The sequence below is a fragment of the Mustela nigripes genome, chromosome 1, assembly GCF_022355385.1.
Source record: "Mustela nigripes isolate SB6536 chromosome 1, MUSNIG.SB6536, whole genome shotgun sequence".
In the NCBI taxonomy this organism is placed as follows: domain Eukaryota; kingdom Metazoa; phylum Chordata; class Mammalia; order Carnivora; family Mustelidae; genus Mustela; species Mustela nigripes.
In genome coordinates, this window is record NC_081557.1 from 22,575,431 (window position 1) to 22,600,881 (window position 25,451).

General features: G+C 35.2%; 1 protein-coding gene across 4 annotated transcripts in view; it reads left to right on the plus strand.

The window, feature by feature from the left end:
- The window catches only part of DCDC1 (doublecortin domain containing 1), a 440,084-nt gene that overhangs the window by 231,812 nt on the left and 182,821 nt on the right, over positions 1–25,451 (plus strand). For all 4 annotated transcript variants that reach the window (XM_059406535.1, XM_059406544.1, XM_059406519.1 and 1 more), the window contains 5 exons: positions 2,999–3,124; positions 6,015–6,120; positions 13,407–13,541; positions 16,448–16,566; positions 23,373–23,433. In XM_059406535.1, the coding sequence (XP_059262518.1) occupies positions 2,999–3,124; positions 6,015–6,120; positions 13,407–13,541; positions 16,448–16,566; positions 23,373–23,433 (547 nt within the window). The remainder of the gene's footprint in view (positions 1–2,998; positions 3,125–6,014; positions 6,121–13,406; positions 13,542–16,447; positions 16,567–23,372; positions 23,434–25,451) is intronic.

Consider the following 25,451-nt stretch of genomic DNA (forward strand, 5'->3'; position numbering starts at 1 on the left):
CTGTCTATCCTCAACCTTTCCAGGGGCAAGCTAATTTAGAAGGAAAGTTGAGAAGGGTGCCAAGTAGCACCCTTTATGGATTTTTTTTTTTTAAATCTTGAATTCCAATAAAATTTCAGGGGCGTTTTTTTGTGAGGCAGTATTGTTTGTGAGATATGACATCCCTCTCTCTCTTTCTCTCTCTCTCTGACTTTCTGTCTTAATGCCTTGTCATAGTTCTTGAAGTCTGCCTGTCAGCACAGCAAGTGGGATTTGTTCATGTCTGAGTAGTCACCTTAATGATAGCAGATGGAAACGCCACGGGGGGCCCAAGCCCATCACACTGTCATTGTCGCACACTGCCCTGACCTGCTTCCACTCCTCTATTTTTTTGTCCCTTTTTAAAGGAGAAATGGATGGTAATTGAAAAGGATCTTAAGCAAGATTTATGAAGCTGTGGACAACATGATTCCCCACTATCTCTCTATGTTTTCACAAATAAAGTCTTAACCTTTTAAGCACCAATGACAGGACAGCTAAAGATAAATTGGTAAAGCTTGTAAGCCCTATCCTATCTAAGTTATATTCCTCAACAGTGCCTTACATTATCCCACAATAATTACTAGTTATTGCTGAGCATTGTGTAAATTTTTGTAGATTGGTAAATTCCTGCATAAAATTATCTGTGTTTCTGGGAAAACAGAAAGGCTGCAGTCTGTAGGCACTGATGAGCTGGGCTGTTGTGTGGAATATCTTAGAAATGTATGCATATTTTGACAGGACACATCCAGATGAACTCGGAAACTGCTTGTCAGGAAACTTAAACACACTTTTCTGCCGACTTAAAAAAATTTTTAAGCCTTTATTTATCTGAATAGGGAAAGTAGGGGAAAATAACTTCGCTTATTGAGTGTAATTGATCGTATATTAATTATAATGAAAATAACATTGATAGACTAGGAACTGATTGGATTTGCTATATATTCTAAGAGTCAACATTTCAAATACTGAAATAAATCTGCTCACAAATTCAGGAAGGTTTTGGAAGAAGTTGGTGGGACTAGTTTTAGATAGTATATTATAAAATTTGATTTCTTCTCTCCCAGGAGAGGGAAATTAAAATGTTTAATAATTTCTTATGCTGTGTAATTTATAGAATTAAAAATATATGTAAGGAATGTTTTCTTCCATAGACAGATTTCAAGATATAATTCTGTTACATTGTGAGAATTGTTTTTATAATGGTAGAACAGTGATGAATTTTATAGTGGCGAGAATTCTTGAATAATTTAGCAAGCTCTTTCAATTACAAGGAAAGGCTTTAATAAAATGTGTGTCTAATAATATCTTCTTAAATATCATCATTAAAGTGAAAGCAATGACTAATTTGATATTTTTAATAATGTTTGTTATAATATGATATTTTGACAAGATGAAACATTTGTTCTTGGTTTGTTGGATCATACTTGTGGAATAACTTAGTAAAATGCAAAGTATCTGGAATACTCTAAAATCAACAGGGTTGCAGCTGGAAGAATTCATAAGAGTATATTTGCTTATATGTCATTCTTATTTTAACAGAATAATTTTTTTCTGGTCTTGAATCCAATATAAAGCACTAGGAAACCATTATAGCATTTTGCTACTATTGGAATTTCTGAAATTTATGTCTAAAGGTTATTTCCTAGATCTAGTTTAAAACATCTTGAGAGAATGTGCAAATATGTACTAAGTAAATGATACTCATTTTTAGATAGTAATTTTAATGTGTTGACATGGGGAGTTAGCTTACTCATTTATAAAAGTTGATTTTGCCGATATCTGCTTTTTCAGTCCTGTCATTATTTTTCTCCCAATTTTTATTTTGGAATATATCCAGTCTACAGAAAACTTGAAAGAATTATAGAGTTAACACCTATGTATCCTTCACCTAGGTACACCAGTTTAGAGTTTGCCTCATTAGTTTTACCTCTTCTATCTCTTTTCTCTCTCTTTGAGAGCTTTTAGATTATTTCCAGACAGTCACTCAAGTTTCACTCATAAATGCTTCAGATCATATAAGTGAAGAATAGGATGTTTTTCTATGTCACCACATTGTAATATCTAACACAGTCAACAATAATGTAACATCATCTAATATACAATCTATGTTTAAACTATGCAAAATATGCTTTAGAGTTTCTTGTAGTCTTAAGATCCAAGTAAGATTCATGTATTACGTTATCTCCTTTAGTTCTCTTTAATCTAGAATATTCTCTCACCTTTTGTTTTGCTTCTCATGACATTGAAATTTTTAAGAGTTCGGCAGTTTTCTTGAATGTCCCACATTCTGAATTTTTCTCATGTTTTCTCATGATTAGATTCAGTTTAAAAATTTTTGACAATCCTACACAGGTGATGTGCTTGAGTCCTATAATTATGAAGTTAAATAGCAAGACTTTGTCACCAATTTAGAAAAAAAGAAAAGGCTCATAGTTGACATAATGCCAGTTGCCATTGTTTTTATTTAAGGTCGGTTTCCTATTTGATTTTAATTCTCAAATAATTAAATAGAAAAGAAAGTACCTAACAGTATGTAATATGAAAAATCAAATTAGCATAACATTTAATGAGCTCCCCAAAATAGTAATTTATAGCCAAATATTAAGAATTCACTTACTTGTCAGCTCCAGAGAATGTTAATGGTGTATTGCATTGTAGTTAAATGTTAAAAAATAAAAATTGCATGAATGACAATTGGTTGTTTTTCTCAACTAAATACTTTGCTTTTATTATTGAAATTATTTTTAAGAATTACATGTTTTTCAACTATCCTTGACATATAAATCAGCCAGATAAACTAAAATGTGCATTTCAGGTGTCAGTATAAGGTATCAACAATAGTGGCATATTATAAGAAATTCACTTACTTCTGGACTTTGTTACTCATTGATATTATAGGTTTTATTATTCATTTGTGCTCAAATTTCAATGTTTGTATGATTTTGCATATAGCTTTGATGTTTTATCCATTTTTCAGATCTCCACTTACACCTGTTTTGAGTCTCACCTTTGACCAAGTGACTGCATTGGACAAAGATGGCATTACAGTTGCATATAAAACCTTCTTGGACCCTAATGCTGTTCTTCTACCTGGATGTGACAAGTAAATTAACATGTGCTCAGTTAAAATAATTTGAAATACCTAACTCTGATTGCAACACTAAAAGATGTTTTTTATACTGTTTTAATAAGCAATTATTTTATTGGCTTATTTCATGATATAATGAGCTAGTGTCCAAAAAGTTTTTCATTAATTTCTCTTAAGTTAAACAAAAAAACCAACAAAACCCGTGAAGCAATGAGCAGACTCTAGTTTCTGCTTTGCAGATGTAACAGTTTTATTTAAAATGTAAAAAATGTTTAGTGGATGTTTCTAAATTAAGAGTTTTGAGTGGAATCATTAAAATATTAAATAACTTTTTTTGTGCGAGCATTCATATTTAAACGTCTCCTTTGATGATGATAAGTTGAAAACAAAAGCAATATGCTAAAGAATTGATGGAGTGGTGGGAAGAATAGGAGTTGGAAGATTTCTCTGCTGCTCATGATTTTCCACAAGCTGGTGGGTGTCAGCGTCTTCTTTCTTTCTTTCTTTCTTTTTATTTTAGAATTTATTTATTTATTTATTTATTTGACAGAGAGAGAGATCACAAGCAGGCAGAGAGGCAGGCAGAGAGAGAGAGAAGGAAGAAGGCTCCCCGCTGAGCAGAGAGCCCAATACGGGACTTCATCCCAGGACCCTGAGATCACGAAACTGAGCCGAAGGCAGAGGCTTAACCCACTGAGCCACCAGGCCCTCTGTGGGTGTCAGTTTCTTATCTGTAAATAATAAACCCCAGTATTTGCTAAGTGTTGATCACAGTTCTAAATGAATTGGGTAAGGATTTGTTTAATCCTCAAAACAATGATCTTAATCCCATCATTACATTATTTTATTATTACTTCATTTTATATATTACTTTTATAGAGCTAGAACTGAGGCTCAGAAGGGCAGAGTAATTTGTCCATTCATAGAACTAGTACATGGTAGAGCCAGGGTTCTAAACCAGAGTGTCTTTCTTAAGAACTGAGGGCTTAACAACTACCTAGCACTCTCTACTAGAACTTTCTGTGATGATGGAAGCATATGTTTTGACTACTGAGAACTTAAAATATGACTAATGTGACTGAGGAACTACATTTTTAATTTTAAGTTATATTAGGTTAAATTTAAATAGGTATGTGTGGCTAATGGCTATTATATTGAGCAGTCAGCATGATTCTGATAGTATGTTGGATTAGGTGATCTATCTATAAGATCCCATCTATCTTTAATACTTCGTTAAGTTAACAATTTATAGCTTTCCTTAGTATACAGGTGAAAAGGCTGGATGTAGAGGGAAAATCCAGAGAACCAGAACTGGTCTGTCTGATGAGGTCACTCAATATAGCTAGACATTGCTAAACATGTCTACAAAGACAAATTCTTTGGTCTTCCTTGGTTGTTTAAACAATTCTATCCCCCAATGACTGCCTGCAGTATCCAGGGAAGATTGGAATGTTTTGTCTTGTTCTTTTTCTTTATAGATAGAAAATAGCTTAGCGTACTTTTCTTTTTCTAATAAATATTTTATTTTTTTTGAGAGCTTGCGCACATGAATGGGGAGGAGAAAGGCAAAGGGAGAAGAAGAAACAGACTCTCCATTGAGCAAGGAGTCCAGCACTGGGCTTGATCCCAGGACCCTGAGATCATGACCAGGCTGATGGCAAATGTTTAACTGGCTGCACCATTCAGGAGACACCCCAGTACTTTTTTTTTGCAGGCATTTCCATTTATAAGAAGATCCATTTCATGTGCCCCAATCTTTCCCCAAACTGCTAAATTTGCAAACAGGCCCTTTTCCCTTCAAGTGTTAGCCAGGAGTTTAATTTTTAATTCATGTATTCCTTCCTAATTTCCCTTTCCTGGGTGCATTAAAGACTTTTATTGAGTGGTTTTAAGTTAGATCTAGGTCACTAAGCATAACAATATGAAACTACCCTTATTGAAAACAAACTTATTGGAAGATAATTTACATAATTTTTAGATCCCCTTTGAAAATCTTTCTATACTCTAACATGCATTATTTGAAATCTTAATAATCATAGTTTAACATATATCTCTCGGGGTATTGCAAAAAATACTATTTCCTATCTCAGAACTGGTTTTTGTTGAATAACATGCCATATGATATGTCTTAACATATAAGTGCTGAGCCAGATAATTTTCTTTAGAGTAATGATTAGTTCACTTTTATTATTTTAAAATAATTATTTGGGGGCATCTGGGTGGCTCAGTCAGGTGAGTGTCTCCCTTCGGCTCGGGTCATGGTCCCCGTGTCTGGCTTCCTGCTCAGAAGGGAGTCTGCTTCCTCCTTATAGATAGAAGGGAGTCCTTTGCTCCTCCACCCCCAACTCGTGCTCTCTCTCTGTCTCAGATAAATAGTCTTAAAAAATAAGTGATTTGGCTGAACTAATTTGGCTGAACCTCCCACTCCCCATTTGTAGTTTGTGTGCCCCCTAGAATGTGCTCCTTTTTAAGACTGTCTAAAAATTGCCAAAACAATGTGCTTCACATAACCATTTTAAGTATAAAACTATCTTGTATTATTTATAGCCCATGGTATTTAGAGTAAAAGTTAACAGTGAAGATGGTGTCCACTATGAGTGATTCTGTAAGACTGAGTCATTTTTTTTGTTTGTTTGTTTCTCTGTTCTGTTTATAATTAATCAGTCATGGAATCCTCCAGTATAATAAATAATTGCAAGATACAAATTTGAAGTCTTCATTTCCCAATTATAGATAACAAAGCACTTTACAAATTTCTGTTTAAAAAGATTGTGAACTATACATTTGTTTTTCTCCCCCTAGTAGAGTATAAGATATGTAAATTATTATACCAGTAGAATAAAGAAAGTTATAATTAAGTGCATTTTATTTTGACAATAATAGTTAAATATTTTACTTTTCTTAGCTGGGAAGTTTGTGAGAGATTTCCAATTAATTTCAACAGTACCAGTCAAGAGATACCTGATCAATTTGAAAAGGTGGACTTGGAGAACCTTTTCCTACAGAACAAGGTCAGAATTCTTTCTTTCTTTCTTTCTTTTTTTTTTTTTTTAAAGCTTTTATTTATTTATTTGACAGACAGAGATCACAAGTAGGCAGAGAAGCAGGCAGAGAGAGGGGAACAGAAGCAGCTCCCTGCTGAGCGGGAGAGTCCCATGCGGGGCTCGATCCCAGAACCCTGGGATCATGACCTGAGCCGAAGGCAGAGGCTTTAACCCACTGAGCCACCCAGGTGCCCCCAAGGTCAGAATTATTTCTTGTACTTAATAAACGTATTTTATGTATTGGACAGTCATTCACTATATGGTGACTGAGTGGATTTTTTTGAAGGTTTTTTGGAAAGTACAGATTATTTTACAAATGTTGGGGCAGGTATTATTCTTTACTTCCTGTTAATTCAGCACTTTAAAACTGAACCAATATACAGTATTCCCACTAGAAAAATTTTTACCTGAGTTGTCATTTAAGTGCTATTGCTTAGCATATTTTCTTTATATCTACTGTATTAATAAGTTGGAGTTGTTTAAAAAAATCTTTAAGATGGTTGTTAAACAAGCATTTGATCTCTTTGCTCTGTGGGTCAATGTATTTAAGGAATAGGAGTCCTTTGAAAATGCAACTCGTTACAACCCAATTCAGAAGGTTTGTTTATTAATTTATACTTAGAAATGTCAGTAAAGAATTTTCTTCTTCAACTGAGCTATGAGACGTATTTGAAACATGTCTCCAAAGAAAGAATATAACTTTGTTTTTTTCCCGAGCGGCAGGGTTGTTGTCCATTTCAGCAGCATAAGCTCTAGTTTTTGAACTCATGAAATCAAAACCAAAAGGTACCCACAGTGATAAAGATGCTCAAAGTAGGACTTCCTGTTAAATGGTCTAGGCCCTTTATTTCTAAAAGACAATGCAAAGATCCATTGTCCCAACCTGCTCTTTTCTAATTTCTGTATGAGTGTCAGTTTATTATGTCAAAATGTATACTGAAAATATTAGTTGTTTTAAAACACCTGTGAATCTAAATAATACAATTATAAAAATAGAATAAAATAAATAATTATAGTTGACCCCTGAACAATGGAGTTAGCGGTTCTGATATCTCACAGTTGGAAATACACATATAACTTTTTTTCCCTGTAGAACTTTTCACTGCCCCCAAATTTAACTGCTAATAACCTACCGTTAACCAGAAACTTCACAGAAATGGTCGGTTAACAGGTATTTTACATATTGTATGCATTATGTACTGTGTTATTGCAAAACAAGCTAGAGAAAAGAAAATGTTATTAGGAAAATCATGAAGAAGAGAAAATGCATTTATATCATTGTACTGTATCAAAGAAAATCCACATCTAAGGGGACCCATTTAGTTCAAACCTGTGTTATTCCAGGGTTAGCTGTATTTCTAACCCTGTCAGATTTTGAGCATATTTAGAAAATAAATTCAAGTTGAGAAATATGTGAATAATTAATGTCTATATTTATATTTATATTCATCTCTCATTAAGATTTATTTACCATAATTCTGATCCTGTTGGCATTCCTTTTTAAGTTTTGATGTGACATTGTTTCCTGTTCAAAAAAACTTGTAAGCCTGCCTGTTACCCACTGAAATTCCAAATCCTCGTCAGACCTTCATTGATCTCCATGGTTCTCTAATCTGCCCCTAATCTTGACTTGCCATTCCAATATTCTCTTCTTGATCTTTGTACACTACACTACAGTTAGAGCTAGTAAATTGTGCCCCGTAACATGTTCTTCATGTTCACTTGTGCCATGGTATGTGTTGTTCCTGGTCTAGCATATATATACCCCCCACCATTACCATTCCTTGCTTTTTAATTCAACTCTTCTTCTTCCATGGAGCCATCTCAGATCCTCCAGAAAGAATGAACTTCATATTATTGAAATTCCTTTTCATCCTTTGAAAATGTTCCTAAAGTTTGTGTTTTGGTATCGTCATTTGTTTTTGTGTCTTTCTCTTCCATTAAATTGAGAATTCTTTGGACACAGACATTATGTCTTACTCATCTTTGTATTTTTTAATTCTAGCACAGATCTGTTGTATGGCAGCTGCACAATTCATTTTTGATGAATAATTTTTAAAAACCTAGGTACAACCTTTCTTTTAAGGCTCAATATTCTCTAATATGTTCTTCATGTGTTAGCCAAGCCTGATTGCTCATTTGTTGTTTTCTGAAAGTACTTCATGATTTCTGTTGTTATGACCATGTAGATCACTTTGCCTAGAATTCAACCCCTTTTTCTTTGTTACCACCCACCAGCCGCCTTTGTCACTTTTATGCCATATTCTAACACTGTCTGGCGTACAGCTGGCATTCATTAAATGCTCGCTGAAATTCTGCCCATCATTCTAACCTTATCTGATTTGTGCCTGTTTCATGAAAGCTTTCTTTATCAACCTTCATCCCCAAATTGGATATGATGTTTCTGGACTTATATCTTCATTGCATTCATTCTGTTATCCTTATGACATTGAACTTGATGTTTCTCTTAAACATTTTTTGCAGGATTCAAAGTCAACCAGTGCTCCAAATGAACACATTTCAGGTCACATTGGGGAAGAAAAGGGAGAATGGTAGATTCCACTGAGAATATTGGGATCAGGTCATAAAGGGTATTAATTCAGTGTTAGGGGTCCTGGATGTTGTTCTGTAGAAAACGAGGAGCCATTGGAAATATTAAAGCAGAAGCAGGATCGGATTTGATGTTTGTGTTAGGAAGATAACTCAGGAGTCCTTTGTTTATCCTCCCTGCTGGATTAGCCATTGCTCAGGGACAGAGGGCATCCTGCTCATCCTGGTCCTCATTGCAATATCTACACATTCAGAGTTAGCTAGATGGAATTGAATTCACTAGTTAATTAACTCATTCAACAGAAAACAGCTCAAACCTGGAAAAAAAAAAAGGATATCAAAGAGTGATCAGAGAAAAAGAACTCAGAGGAAGCTTCTTTTTTTGATTTTATGCCAATGTAGGACTTTAAAAGATAACTATATTTTCTCATGTTGAAAAATGAGAGAATAACATCCAATTATTTCACCATTTCTAACTGGTTTTAATGATTTAGTGAAAATGAGAAAACTCTCAACTGAAAGTTTGTACACTATTATAATTTTAGAAGAAGAATTTGGTTTTGAATAAAATTTCAGTCCAACAAAAGTAGTAGTATAAGAAAGCAACAATTTGATAAGTTGGCTAGTAAAAAGAAGCTTTCAAAGAAAAATGGCCCTCCCTTAGCTACAAAACCTTTACAATCCTTTCACAAAAGCACCTCCAATTATATACAGAGAGGTGATCAGTGCATTGGAAATAGTAATTTAATAACCTGAAACGGAGCACTTTTCAAGAAAGAGTCTAGCAGAGGTGATAGATATCTATAGGCCTTTTATTGTAGAATCTTGATGCTCATTGTGGTAAAGAAGACACTAAGAGGATTACAACAGGGGTAGAGAGAGGGAGGCAAAAGCCGATATTCTTGATGCATACGTTTTAAAATTGGCTTGAGATAGAGATATCAGTGCCCAACCCCTGACTGTTCTTTTAAAACTCTTATTGACAAGTAAAACCTTTCCTACAGAGAAAAATTTGGAACATATAATCCCCATTAGTAATGTAGGAGATAGATATAACCCTGACAATTACAACCTGTTGCTCTTTTATCCATTTCAGAAAAAGATTTGGAATCTACTACAAAATGACACTTTGGCAAATACATCTTTCAATAGTTCTCTCTTGCTACTTAGATTGACAACATTTTTAGATTGCTTCAGTTTAAGGGCAATAAAATTAAATATTTCCATGCATTGGATGAGATTTGAACTTCATAGTAGTTAATATAAAAGAAAAAACATTAGTTTGAGTAATGCCTGGCTATGGGAAAAAATAGCAGAAAAATGGACTCCAGTGTTTAGCAGGTAATACATTCTGCCAAAATGGAAAGGAAACATATTTTGCTCCTAGCCTTTTGGTATAATCAGACTTTAGCAAGACATTAGTGACAATTTTAGTATGGAAACGGCAAGAACAATACCAAATAATGATTTTACAATTGTAGCATTCTTGTTAAGAGTTATAAGCTTACAACTTGTAAATTCAGCAGTCATGGATACTAGCAGAATGAATTATTTTATATATCACAAAGGAGACTAACCAAAAATGAACACTTTTTCTGTTCTCTTTCTTTGGAGGGCAAGTCATTGAAAAATAATGTTTTCTACAAACAATTTATACTGGGAAAAATACAAAATTTTAATTTTAATTTTGAACCAATTGCCATTAGAATAGGACACAAAACTTTAAATAAATTCCCGAGTCCCTTCCTTATTTTTTTAAAAATAACTTTTAATTTATTCCTTCCTTATTTTTAAACCAATAGTTGGAAGATATTTGAGGGCTGCATATTTACATCTCAGATATTTTGCCTTGTTTGATTGCATAATTATGTACTCACTGGTGCTTTCTGCCTTTAGACTTTTCCAGTTCTTGGTCTTTGAGGTGGATGTATTAATCAGCTGTAGATTTAGGGAATAAAAAGACTAAGAATGAACAGTAGGGACACGAGGAAAGAGATTTTATAACATTTATTATTGTTGTGATTTTATTTTTTAAAAATATTTTATTTATGCATTTAAGAGAAAGAGAGAGAAAAACAAGCAGGGGAGAGAGGCAGAGGGAGAAGCGAACTCCCTGCTGAGCTGGGAGCCCGACATGGGGCTCAACCCCAGGACCTGGAGATCACGACCTGAGCTGAAGGCAGACGCTGAACCATCTGAGCCACCCAGGCTCCCCTTATAGTTGTGATTTTAATTTGTGTATCACATTTTTTAACTTGGCCCTAAACTCATGATCAGATGTGAAAAATCTTATAAAATTTCTATGTAGCAAATGATTTGTTTTTGAATAAAGGGGGTGATCAGTGAGCTCCTACTTTCAAGAAAATTCACTATCTTGTGTTTCATTCCTCAGATCTGTAAATAAACACTGTAAGTGTTTCTCTTATGAATTTGCACAGGAATATCAACAGCTTTCATTAGTGATTTGGAAAAAGAAAATTGAACAAGAATTTTTAAGAGGCCCAGAGTATGCATGCACGATTTTTTTTTTTTAATCACTGGCAGCTTTTGTATTAATACAATTTATTCAGACAACTAAAATCGTAACAGTCATTTAAAGGGATACATTATCTATCTTTCTATTATCTATCATCTATCTATCTATCTATCTCCTGTATATATATAGGTATTCAAAAGAATAAAAGAGGTTTCCTAATGACCTAATGACACACGTGATAATATGTATGTAGAGAATAGCTCAGCCTCAATGCTATCACATACCTGTGTGTGCCCGCATGCATGCAGGATAGACCATGTTGCAGGTTGTCAAAGCACTTTTCTTTTATGAGTTGTAATTTTCACCATTTTTATCTTTCCCACCTTAATAAATGTCTGGTCTAAAGCTAAACTATCCAATTAAACTAAAAATGGAAGAGAAGGTGAAATCATGAATAGAAATTTAATGGCCACTGTCAATTTTAAATGTATCAGAACCCCAGACTTGGCAAGATTTTTTCTTTTAATAACAGGCAGTGAAGCTGAGTTAGTGGGCCTGGCTGAGTCTGGTCTATGTAGAATCACTTGGGAACTGTCCAGCAAAATATCTCTCGAAAAACAGCATGGTGTTAATACTGGGTGCCAACCCAAGACAGACACAAAGAACCCCTTCGCTCTTCACCAATAAGCCAACTGTTAAAAGATTAAACCATGTTGTGGAGATAACAAGAATTTAGGCGCTGGCAGCAGGTGCTGTACAAAGAAGCAGTTGGCAGTACGGTTCTTCTGTCTGACTAATTCCAGTCAAAACAATCTTCTTCCCTGTTGCAGAGGAGAGTTTTGAGTGTGATGGCAACTTGGAGTTAGGAGGTTGAGTAAGAGTGTTACTTTAAATGCTGAGTCCTGTGGTGGGTGGATTAGTAGAATATAGTTTATCATTGTTCAGAAACTGTGGGGGATTCCCCTTCAGAATCCAGCCACTACTGGCTAACTGGGGAAAACACAATCAAAGAGCTGAAGTCAAATCTGTTTCCGTCGTGGGGTTGCTGCATTTTTAAAATTTTATTTTCACATAAATAATAATAAAGAGAAATAAATTTAAAAAAATTAAAAGAAATATTTCTCTTGAGATGTAACTATCTTTCATTGTGGTGTAATTACCTAATATACTAGTTATGTCCTTTTGCTATTACCTGATCACATGTGTAAATATTGCCTTTTAAATTATCATTTAATTTTTGAATTTTTAAGAATCAATTGCTACTTGGCAAATATCTAGTGTTAGTGCAGATTTAGAATACACTTTTTAATATTAGAAAATAATTTAAATTGTTATTGAAGCAATGTCATTTATTGGGTTTAGAGTATAAACTGATATATTCGCATAATCCTATATAAGTAAATATTGATACTTAAAAATGTACTCAGGAAAAATGATCATATAAGTTAGCAGAAGAGTTTTAAATATGAAGTAGAATTTCTACAGGTGATGTGAATGCCTATTTTACAATCATGACTAAGTGAGAAATGCTAGAAGGTATACAATTTCTTTGATGTATGTAGTCTGATAACATATATGGGAGACAGGGATACTGTGCTTACCAGTTAGTTCCCTCCTGTCCATTCCCACAACTATCATTAAATTCTCAACTCATGTCCCTTTATTCTTAGAAGATTGTGGGAACTCTTAACTGTTCTCCTTTGATGTCCCTGTTCTATAATCCATGTTGTCTGTCCGTGTGTGTGTGTGTGTGTGTGTTAATGCCTCTTCTGCTGCAAGTTTATCTAAGGCAAGAAAAAAATGTTTTTAGAAGATTTTATTTATTTATTTATTTATTTATATGAGGAAAGAGCACAGAGGGAGAGTGAGAGGAAAAAGCAGACTCCCCACTGAGCAGGCGAGGCTGATTCAGGACTCAATCCCGGGACCCTGGGACCATGACCCAAGCCAAAGGTCGATGCTTAACTGACTGAGCCACCCAGGGGGTCCCAGGCAAGAAGAATATTTTATAATGCCCCATACCACATAGTCTAGGGCCTTGTGTATCAGAGCTGATGCTCACCAAGTTTTTATTGAATTAAGTTAAATGGGATGGAGCACTACTACTTCAAAAGAAACCTTTTCAGTCAGAAATATAATGTTCTTGGATAACCTGTTTTGGGTATGTTGAAGAGGGTGGACTTCCCGACTGTATATTTAAAAATGCGCACTTCTTCTCATGGTACAGGTGGATCCCAATATTGTCCTTCATGCCTCTGTTTCCATCAAAAAGCGGAGCTCCTCCAATAGGGAAGCAAGCAGTGGAAGTGAGACCGCGCCGACCATCCTGTGGCCTGCAGCCAGTGTGTGGCTGATCACAAAGGTACACAGCAGTGTCTGGTCTCCCTGAGTGACTGCCCGTGCTCGCTGCTCACAGTGCGGCTCCGGCTCCTGGTGTCCTCACGCACACAAGCCTATAAGTGGAGGCATGAGCAATTGTCAGGAATGCTACTTCTCTGCTCCTGGTTTGTCTCGTGCAGAGGGCTGCTGTGGATCCCCATGTGAGCATTCAATTCACTTTCACACGTGCCGATTAGTTCTTACTCAGAGAGTATTTAAACTCGGCACAGAACTTCCAAACAGTCCATACACTCACCATTTTCATGAAGTTTGTCTGAAGATCATTTGCTTCCACGCCTTAGTCTTCATTGCTGATCTTCAGGGAGCCTGGTGGGGGCGCACCTTACAAGTACAGTGTACGGTCTCAGGACGGTTTTTGTTTGTTGTTGTTGTGTTGTTTTTAAAGATTTTATTATTTGATGGAGAGATACAAACAGAGAGAGGAAACACAAGCAGGGGAGTAGGAGAGGGGGAAGCAGGCTTCTCGTTGAGCAGAGATCCCACTCAGAGCTCGATCCCAGAACCCTGGGATCATGACCTGAACCGAAGACAGACGCCCAGGTGCCCCCTAAGAACAGTTTTAAGAGAAATCCCTGAGTATAGAATGTGAACAATGCCTAACACATTTTATACCCATATATTGACACTATTTAATTTTTTAACTTTACTATTATACTCGTGGATCTGATTTAAATTGAAAACATGTAGGGCTCCTGGGTGGCTCAGTGGGTTAAAGCCTCTGCCTTTGGCTCAGGTCATGATCTCGGGGTCCTTGGATCGAGCCCCGCGTCAGGCTCTCTGCTTGGCAGGGAGCCTGCTTCCCTCTCTCTCTCTGCCTCTCTGCCTGCTTGTGATCTCTCTCTGTGTGTCAAATAAATAAAATCTTTAAAAAATAAATAAATAAATTGAAAACATATAATTGCCCTCCCCATCCCTCTTGCTATTGAAATATGTTCTTTAATTGCCACCAAATATTTATGTCTGGAAAGAGATAGTGCAGCTTTTGTCTACCCTTCTTATGTCTTTCTTTGCCCTCACTCTAGATTATTTTGCCTCTTCTTAGCACTTCTTTGTGTGCAGAGTCACTCAGGCAGGTTTGCTGCTGCTTTTTGGGGGGCAGGGGATTGCAACTCTGAAATTTGGGATTGTCCTTAACTGTTATTTTTTGATTCTCTGAGAGCTAAAAACAAACATGTAGAGTAATTAAGGTGCAAGGGCACCAAGAAATGTTCATTTCATATATTAAGGCAGAAAGAGGTTAATATTTCTTCAGTCTACTTCCAACTTGGAGACACTATGAACTACGAACCCTTTTAAAATTGTATTTTGTTTCAGACTTAATATTTGCTGTTTTGTTAAACATCTGCTATATGTTAGGCATCTTCTACATATTTCTTATCTCATTTAATCTTAAACGTTATACAGCTGAAAAAATGAGGCTAGTACGTGACAGAGAAAAGATTCTTGGTCAATCTGACTTCAAAATTTATACCTTTTCACTGTAATGTAAAATGCTGCTCTGTATTTGGCAATGTCTGAGCGTGATGGAAGTGCTTTAGCGTCAGCATTGCCACTGAACACTTGTGTGACCTCAGGTAAGTCACACACTGTATCTGGGCTTTAGTCTTATCTGAAAAGAGGTGGACCAGCTGATATGATATGAAGAGTTCCTTTCTAGATCTCATATTCTGCAATTTTATGGTATCTGTTTCTACAATTTCATGATAGCAAAAAAACCTGTACTTGTCTAAAATTTCCTCAGAAATAATTGAAATGCTTACTAAAAAGAGGATGGGCTTTTAGAGTTGGATGGGTGGGAATTAGAATGCCTGTGTGACCTTAAAAAAGTTACTTAGCTGCACTAAACCACTGTTTCCTCCTCTGTAAACTGAAGTTAGTCATACCTACCTTGCACAGTTGCTGGGGTGACAAGTAAGAAAGCACTGTGAAGTTCAAGCATAGGATCTGGTATACAGAAAGTGCTTAATAAATGTCCTTTTATCCTCACCCCAAGGAATTTTCTTGCTATAGAGACAAGCTTGTTCAAATGAAGATTCCATCCAGTACTTATTAGAACCAACATTTTAAAAAAATACTTTCCCAAGTTATCATATATTTCTTTAGCACACAGTGAAAGCATGAGATATAAAAGTTACATGCTAAAAAGAAGACAATTTTGAAACTCTTTTTAGATTGAATGCTCTCTCCCTTTTTTCAAAATAAATATTTTTACTTGTTAGGATAGACACTTCCGCATGCCATAAATCTTCAGTGTGTGTAAATAAATTCTTCAGTGGTTGTCGCTTATTTAAAATGTGTTGTTGATTTCCTAAGTAAAAAAATTGTTAATTGGCCATTTAAACAATATTCCCAACCAATTTCCTTATCAGAGTATCCTAACATTTAAAACAAAAGCAGTGTACAACCACCTTAAAATGTTTAACCCATGGTATTTAGACCCAGAATAAAACTTTAAACTGGTACGAAGGTTAAGGATTTGTTTCAGTCTTTTCAGTTCACTGCACTTTTTTTTCCCTGTGCATACATATTTCAAGTAAGCTCTGTAGTTATAACTATAACAAGTGACACATGATGGACCCCAAATCACTGCCCTGTGAAATATGCACAGAAAAAAAAGGACAAATGAAGATATCAAGGTCTGTTTTATTTTGCGCTGAACTGTAAAATGCCACCCTTGTTGGACAGAAGATCACTGATTCTGAGCAGGGCTCACTGACTGCTAAGTTGTGGGTAGTGTTTCACTTTCAGCAACTGTTAATATCCGGGGTTATCCAGGCATAATGACCTCACTATTTGTGACACATTGTTGAATTTTCTGGTTCTTTTAACTTATTTAGACCTTTCTCTCCCCTCTCTATTCATTGGAAGGCTGGAATGATCTTGAGCCGGGCGATAACGCAGGGCTGCCTAGCTATTGGTCACCCAATCAGAGTCAAGGCTGCTGAGGGAACATCACTAGAAGGATATACATTAATCCTACAGAAAAGGTAATGCTTATGAGCTATTTAGCTAAAAATAATTAATGTTAATTTCAAGATTTCTGAGCAGTCAAATCACGATGCCTCCCACCTGAGATGGAATATTCATTAAGTGTTTAAATTTGTGCTCTATAATATCAATATTACTTTTCTAACCACAAATAAGCTTGAAAATGTATGTCAGTTTGGTAGTATTTCTTAGGTATTTTTGAAAGTGAAATGTTGGCGTTCAACATGTACCTATGTTGTAGACAAGCTGCAGCTTTAGTCTATAATTATTAGAACTCACTTCTTTATATGCATTTTGGTTAATTTAAATATTTAATGTTCTGTGTGTATTCTTAACCTTTTAAAAATATTCTGAATAGGAAACACTGAACTGGGAAAGAAAATTTGAGGAGACAAAAATTGAGGAGACCCTACATGAGATGTAGGCATCAAAAGTCTCCTTCCTGTTTGTTTTTGCTGACGTAACTAATCTAGAAAGCAGATTAGTGTTTGCCTGGAGATAGGACGATGGGGAGGGATAGGAGAGCAAGATTACAAAGGGGCACAAGGAAACTTTGGGATGATTTTTTGGGGGGAGAGATGGATATGGGTATGTTCATGATCTTGATTGTTTTGATAGTTTAACAGGTTTATACATGTTTCAAAACTTCTCAAATTTTATACTTTTAAATATGTGCCTGTCAGTTGTGCAATATTTTACAGTATTGTATGTCAGTTGTTTCTCAAAAAAGCTGGTTTTAAAAAGTACAAAAAGACAAAGTAGGGGAACAAACAAAAAACTCAAAAAATAGGTAAGGAAGGACTGAGTGCTTACTTTAGAGGGAAGTGTTGGGGGGAGAGCACTCTCAGTGGAAGAGTTAACCAGTGGTTTAGGTCAAAATGGCAGGTTTCTGGAAAGGTTATAGTTTGATGAACACACTCTTCATGCCTATGGCTCTCCCTGGTCTTACAGGATCCTGAGATTAGTGCTGATCTGGCCTGAGCCCGCTGAGGTATATTTCCTGCTCTGGCCAGGATTATCTGGCCAGGATTATCATGGAACTGAGTGGGGCTGAAACCACAAACTTGATGTCCTTGCTGCTTAGAAAGAAAAGCTTGGGCTAGAAAAGAGATGATAATTGAAAAAAACAAAACAAAACAAACAAAAAGAACACTGTAGTAAGTTGTACTTGAAAAAAAAATCTCCATTTTACAAGAAAGATTTTGTTTAATTTAGGAAAGAAGGGAAGAAGGGAGAGGGAGAGAAGGCGAGAGACAGGATGGGGGGCAAGGGGGAAAGGGAAGATCCCTAGGTAATTTTATAGTAATACAACTTGATTTTTATCTGAGAAACAAAATCTGTTGTAAGGTAGAAGCAAATAGTAGGAAATTTGGAAAACTACAAGTTCTTACTAACGGTGAAACTACTTTTTGTTTTTTAGAAAGCGGTAGGGACCAAGGTTTTTAGAGTTTACCTCACCTCTGGAACTTTTCAAATATATTTATCTTCTCTAAGAGTATCTGAAGTGCCTCCTTGTCTTATTTTTTTTTTAAACAAAACCATATTTTATTATAAATAACATAAATATCCTCATACAATTGCTAGAGACAATATTTTTTCCTTTTCTCTTAAATAGTGTAATACAATCTTAACAAAAGCTATGAATCAAGATGTAGTCTTTTAAATACTAAAAACAATAGAACTAGCACTTAAAGTAGCAACCTGAAAACTCACAGAGAATTTTGTAAACATATCATGCCTCATTTGTTTGGTTATGTCTCATTTCGTGTCACTCATTCTTATTCAGTATAGCAAGTGCTTGCACATATTTGTGTATTTAATACTTTTTCTGTTACATGCATCTGATTATGAGTGGATGAAAGGCAGACCAACAATGTCGTTACCAAGTGATCTGAAAATCATAGAAAATTAAAAAATCATAAACCTTAAAATAAAAAATGCTTCTTTCTAAAAGATATTTTGGACATCTCATAGATAAACCAGTTGCATCAAAGTCTTTTAATAAGACCACCAATTAAATCTTGATTTTGCTTCAGTTGTAAAGAATGTGGATATGTAGGATTTGGCTTTTAGTGTTAAATTCACAATCTAATTAGGACAGCACCCCCATTCATCCACACACGGAGGTTAGATTATGGAGACTACAAAACTGGGCCCATGGATTTTGTTTAGCCTGCACATTCTTATAATATTTTGAATTGGTCGTGAGCCTATAGAAATAGGGAGATTTTACACAAAAGTTACATAATTCTGTCTTTCCTTGCAAAAAATCAGAAGAATGGGCAGTACTGAACTCTCATCATCTCATTTTACCAGTGAGGCAGGAACAGTTTAGAGGGAATATATCCTCTGGTTTGCTCTATTTTCTGCTGTTCCCAATAGTAGCCCTCATTCTAGCTTTAGCCTGCTTCATTCATTTCTCTTCCCTCTCTGATAATCTTTACTGCCTTTCTTTTTTTTTTTTCCTTCAAAGTAGAAATCACCCAACAAATATTTATTTATTTATTTACTGTCTTATTTCAATGTTAATTTTTCAGTTATGGTGTTTTGCATCTCCTTTTTCTTTTCTATTTCTTGCTGGAAATAGAATGATAACTTGCCAACATTAGTTTAGAGTAGGTTAAACACTGCTCTAAGGATACCATTAACTACAACCACCAAGTGTAGCTGTGTAGTGCTAGGTGCAGAGACAAAAAAGATAGATGGGAAAATAGACAGCACATCACTAGGTAATTAGAGAGACTGAAAATCATCTCTTTGGTCAGGTCTGAAGTTTAGGAGGCTAAGAGAATAAAGCAGAATGACAGACTGCCCCATTTCGGAAAAGACCATTTGGCATGCATTGGACGTTTAAGTAATATTCAAACACACAGATAACACTATTAGAAATGTCAATATCAAGCAGAAAATTGTCTATATGTAACTTCACAGTTGGATTGATGGATCAAATTTCTTATCTCTATTCCTACTGTGTTAAGAATCATGGAGGGGAGATCCCTTTCCTCTGTTTTTTTATGGATCCTACTTTTGGTCTGTGTAGCATTGAAAGATGCCAGATGTATCTGAAGCTGTCTGGGAAAACAGATTTGTAATTGTGAAGCATGATGATGATGGTCCTCCTTATAGTCAATTGGGAAATAATGAATATAATAAATATAATGATATAATGATATTTCCCTTAACTGAACTGTCATTATGGGCTGCCTTATTGTCTCTACTGTCTGATAAATGGCATATTTAAAAAAATGTGTGTATGTGCATGTGTGTGTGTGTATGTGCGTGTACACATATTTTGTAGATTCCCAATAGAAATAGTAAAATGCATATGCATACTCAATGAGCAAGCTTCCCAGGGCAGTTAGTTCTCTCCTTACTTGTAAAAAGAGAGTATGTAACTGGTCTTGGAAGTCCTATGCTTTCAGAGAAGGAAGGACTCTTAAGAGCATCTGTTCTAAACCCCTCTTTACAAGTAGAAGTAGTAGCAGTGGTGATGGTGGTAGTTACGATAGTGATTATAATATCAATATCTTTATAAGAAATTCCAAGTCCACTAGAGACTTAATGTTCTAGAAAGGTCATATATCTGATCTAGCTAATGTCAGATCCAGATCCAGAACTTAGTCCAGTACATGTTATGCTATTTATAACTTTGATTCTTGGATGGAATACTGCTTCTTCATTTTCCTCTTTCTTTCATTATTGATATTGTTATTGCTATTTTTAAATTTTGTTTTTCTCTATGAAAAATCTTTTAGCTTGCTGCTTATTTACCAAAAAGAGGAAATTATATGCTATTTTCTAATTCAGTCCCATATAAACATCATTGCATATTGGATCTAAGTTTAATTTTTCTACGTATAAAATATCTTTAAAAATAAACAGATATACTTATATTTGTGCAATTTTATTTTTTAAAGAAGTCATTATATTTTAGAATGATATCTTCTCCCCTGCTTAGTGTTGATGCCACATGAGAATCTTGTTTTTTATAACTTTGGTAATAAAATTTAAAGGTAACGTTTATAGATAAATGCTTAGAAAGACTCCTGATAAAGAAATTACTAGCAAGCTCACAAGGCTTATATATGATTTGAAACTGCATGCTGTTTGCAAAATTTCCTGCACGCTGTTTGCAAAATTTCCAAAAAGGCAATTCTTGAACAGAATTTGAGCTATGACAAAATTTGAGAAATGCTAGGAAATTTACATTTCTTTCAGAATTATTTCTTATTTTCTTAACCGAGGTATAATTTATGTTCTTTAGCTACCCACTAAGAATGTCTCCTAAACCGCCGTGTGTTAAATTCAAAACATTTTTCATAACGGCCTTAGGCTAGGGTGATAACATTTTGACATTTTATTCACATATCTATTTATTCAAAGATATCTTTAATCTCCTATCATAGGCGCTGTAATCAACTCTTAGGACACATGTGGTTTCTGCCCTCATACCGTTGACAATCTGGTAAACATCTTTCCTGTTGTAATACTATTTGGGGAAAAGATGCGACAAATTCAGAAAATCAAAACTGAAATAGATGTAGTTTATGTTTTTATAATCACATTCATCCTCTAGTCAACACGATAATTCAATTAAAAGACAAAATTCTGGATTTTATAGCTTTTGACAGTTAGCATTAGTATATTAATTACCCATTGCAGATGCCTTACACTTTAAAAAATTATCATTTTCCACTTTATTTATCTTGAAGAAATATGCTCACAATAATTTATGCAACAGGAGGAATTGCCTATATGCAATAATGTTGTACTGAGTTATAGCTGTTCTGCATTAAAATGATCTAAGTTTTATCAAAACCCAGCACACTTCCATCAAAGCATTACAGCAGTGATTCTATTATTATTTTTAAAAGGAGTGTAGTTACAAGCTTGGGATTGACAACCCAATGGTTGAAACATGAGCTTTTTTGGTACCTCAGGAGAATTTGTATAGTATGAGAATATTTAGTGATTATATGAACACAACTGTATAAAAAATTCTATATTCACACTAAAGTGTGTTGTCACTAAGATTATGTATCAGATTCTAACCAGTGAGCCTAAACTGTTGATTCCATTTTCAATCTTCGAGTAACATGAAGTAATTTGTGCTATACTTTTCCAATCTAATTGAGAAGACATGCAGAAATGCAGGTGCTCTGGGTTCTAGTATCTATTTGATACTACCTAGCTCTTTGATTTTTGACCAGCTCACTTCATCTCTCTTTATTGCACTTCATTCATCTCAGTTCCCTTCAAATTCTCAATCTATTTGTTTTTGTTTTGGATAATGAATTCCATTATCAAAATCGTACATTTTAGCTCAGGACCCTTAGTCAAAAAAATTTTTAAAACTCTTCTTTTCCTTTATTAATTGCAACATAAAAAGGTCTCCAAAAGGACTATTGCCCCTCATACTTCCTCCATCCTACCTAGTGCTGAAATAGAGCAACAATTATATTTGTCTAAAGCCTGATAATAAGATTCTTAGCTTAAGGATCATTTAGACTTTGAAAGATGTTTCATTAAAAAAAAAACTTTACCTAAGTATTCATGTTTTCTCATATCCCTGCTTCCTCTTCTACATTCTAAATTCACTTTCTTTTCATAGTGTCACGTTCCCTTCTTTTTTCCTCAAATTTGACATCTGGAATTTATCCTTGCCTTCTGTTTCTAACCTGCATTCCATTTATTCAATCACCAAATCAATTCTCCTTTCATAGTAAGTATGTAGTCTTTCCTTCCCCCATTGCTCTCATCACTGTAGTTCAGTGTTTTTAAAAGTCTGATCCGTAGACCACATGCATCCAAATTCCCTACGGTTCTTAACAATGAGAATCACTTGCAATACCTGTTAATGTAGAAGGGAGGAGGGTGTCCAGACCTTCAGAATCAAAGTTCTGAGGATAGGGGCTTGGAAACCTACAGTATTATCAAGTGTCTATTTCACCATGCCCAAGAATTCTTCACATTTTCTAATATAAACTGGATGTGGGTAAAAGGCTAATGCACACTCAGCCAGTTTTGGACTGCTGCCTTGACATGTTCTACCCAGATCAGAAAGTGCCTCACTTTAGACTAGAGCATTACCTGACATTTCTTATTACCAACCATTGAAGTTTCTGTCAAAATTCAGAGGCAGTCGGAAAAATCATGTTTAACATCCTATTACGCTTAATTTAATACATTTGTCCTATCTATGTAAGGTTTCTAAATACTAGTGAACACAAGATTAGTTAATTTAGGCATGATTAAGTTAATCACATTCTAGTTTTTCTTTCTTTCTTTCTTTCTTTCTTTCTTCTTCTTCTTTTTTTTTTTTAACTCATATTTGGTTTAGAAAATCTGATATTCTGTAATAAAATTTTCTGGTCATCTCAGAAACAGGTGCCCAAGGTTCCTAATTTTCCATGGTATCCTTTTCCATCCTATCCTCTTAATCCTTATCCTTAATTAAGCCTCTTTTTGCCTCATAGAGAGAGGATCTTCTTTGGGGACAGAAATTTCTATATTATTTTTATTGATTCTCTTTAATCTCTAAAACTCCTAATCACTATTGTCATGTGTAATACACATACCACCACCACCACCACCACCACTTTGGGTACCAAGGAAATCAGTTGTCTCAGGGAAGGAAGGCTTCAGTTGCTGATGCAGCAATGATGATAGAATGGTAGAATCCTTGGGAGAGTCTGGGCAGTTCTCCTCCTGCCAGGATATGGAAAATGATCCTTTCATTTGAAACCTAGAAAATGTTTCAGTGTGGTAAAAAGTTGTCAGTCTCTAAATTACATTTTCATTACAGACATAAAGGAGATAATTCTCAAAAGTGGGTGTTTGGAACTGACAGCTGCATTTATTCTAAGGTAAGTCATAGCTTTTAGTCGTATATTTTTCTGTTCCTAGATTCTTACAAGTATTCTTATTGTTGAGAGCAAGAAATGCTTTTGCTGCACAAATATATCTCTGTGCCCAGAAGTTTAAAATTTAACTTAATTTAACTCAATACTTTCCTGTGGGGTTTTGTTTGACTTTAAAATGCAAGTTTTCCAAGACCAAAAATAATTCTTTCCGATTAATTGCTATGATACAGTCTAGCATTTCAGGGCATCGGTTTTTTCTTTCTTTCTATTAATTTTACATTAAATTGAATTAAATTACTTTTTATTGAGGTATAACTGATATATAACATTGTATAAATTGAAGACATACAGCATATTGCTTTGTTATTTTTATCTATTGCAATATGAAATCATAGTATTCACTAACACCTCTACCACATTATATAATTATGTCTTTTTTTTGTGGAGATTAAGATTTGCTCTCTTAAAAACTTTTGAGTATGTAGTACATTGTTGACTATAATCACAATGCTATACTGTAGGTCTCCAGGACTCATTGATCTAATAGTTGCCAATTTACACCAGTCAACAATATCTCAATTCCCTCATCAGCCCCTGATTACCTACATTCCTTTCTCTGTTTCTATGAGTTCAGCTCTTTTAGATTCCATATATAAGTGATATCATGCAGTGTTTGTCTTTTGTCTGACTAATCTCACTTAGCATAATGCTCTCAAGGTCCATCCATGTCATAGCAAATGGCAGGATTTCCTTCTCTGTTATGGCTGATGAATATTCCATTGTATATATCACATCATCTTTATCCATTCATCAGCTGGCACTTAGGTCATTTCCATATCTTGGCTATTGTGAGTAATGCTGCGATAAATATCAAAGTGATACCTACGTAAGTTTTCTCAGTCATTAAAATGAGGAGATTGGCACTTTGGAAAACTGGCAATAACTACTGAAGTTGAACATGTGTATACAACCCAGCAATGTACTCTGGGGGGGACATAATTCAACCCATAACACAGAACATGGAAGTTATCGAGGTAGTCCCTCTCAGCTCCAGATGTACGATTTTTCACCAGGCACCCATCTCAGGGAGCTTCAGAGTGGAGTATTGGTGTAGGGCACCTTCATACGAATGGTTTCCTTGAGCGTGTTCCTTGTGAGTGGCTTTATAGTGGAATGTCACCAGCTTGGCCCCTCCCCATGGACAGCTTCTCCTGGTGCTCCAAAGGCAGGTTTATAGTAAATCCTGTGAGTTGAACTGCCTCAGGGACTTCTTCAACATCCAGTGAGCCATGGCTGTGCCCTTGTTGATGTGGTTTGGATCTCAGCCTTGGGTCAGGCCTCTTCTTTGAGCATTCTGTCTCAGGCCTAGCAGTACTGGCTGCTCCGTACCTACTATTCACATATTCTTCAGTGTCCTTGTTAACTCTTACTTGCCAATTTCCCAACACTCTAATCCTTTGCTACTAATTATTTATATTAAACTTTTCCTATTCAAATTACTATGTGTTTATATCTCCTTATTGAACCCTGAATGCTAAAAATAATAGTTTTATTTCTCTAGTGTCCTGGAATGACATGACCTGCTCTGTTTTAGAAATTTAGAAACTTTAATACAATTTAAATTTAAAAATTAACACAATACCATTTCTTTGAGTAGCTTTTTGTTGGTACACTGGCTAAAATTCCAGTCTACTCACTAACTTAGGCAGGACTGTATAGTTTTAGCACTGGTTCTAGGCTGGGAATTTGACAGAGGCATCAAATGTCAAAACATTTTTAAAACAACCGTTATCCCGCTTCATTCTGAGGTTCACCGCAGCTTTCCTCTTGTCCTGTTTCTGACTCTACCACATTCCTGGGCCAAAAGCTCTAGGTTAGTGGAGAGGAAGTCACAGAAAGACCAAGACTGCTTATACATCTTGGTAAAAATAAAAAGTACCATTTTTCTTTTTAGAGAGAAAGAGGGACAGAGAGAGTGCATGAGCAGGGAGAATGGTAGAGAGAGGAGAGAATTTTAAGCA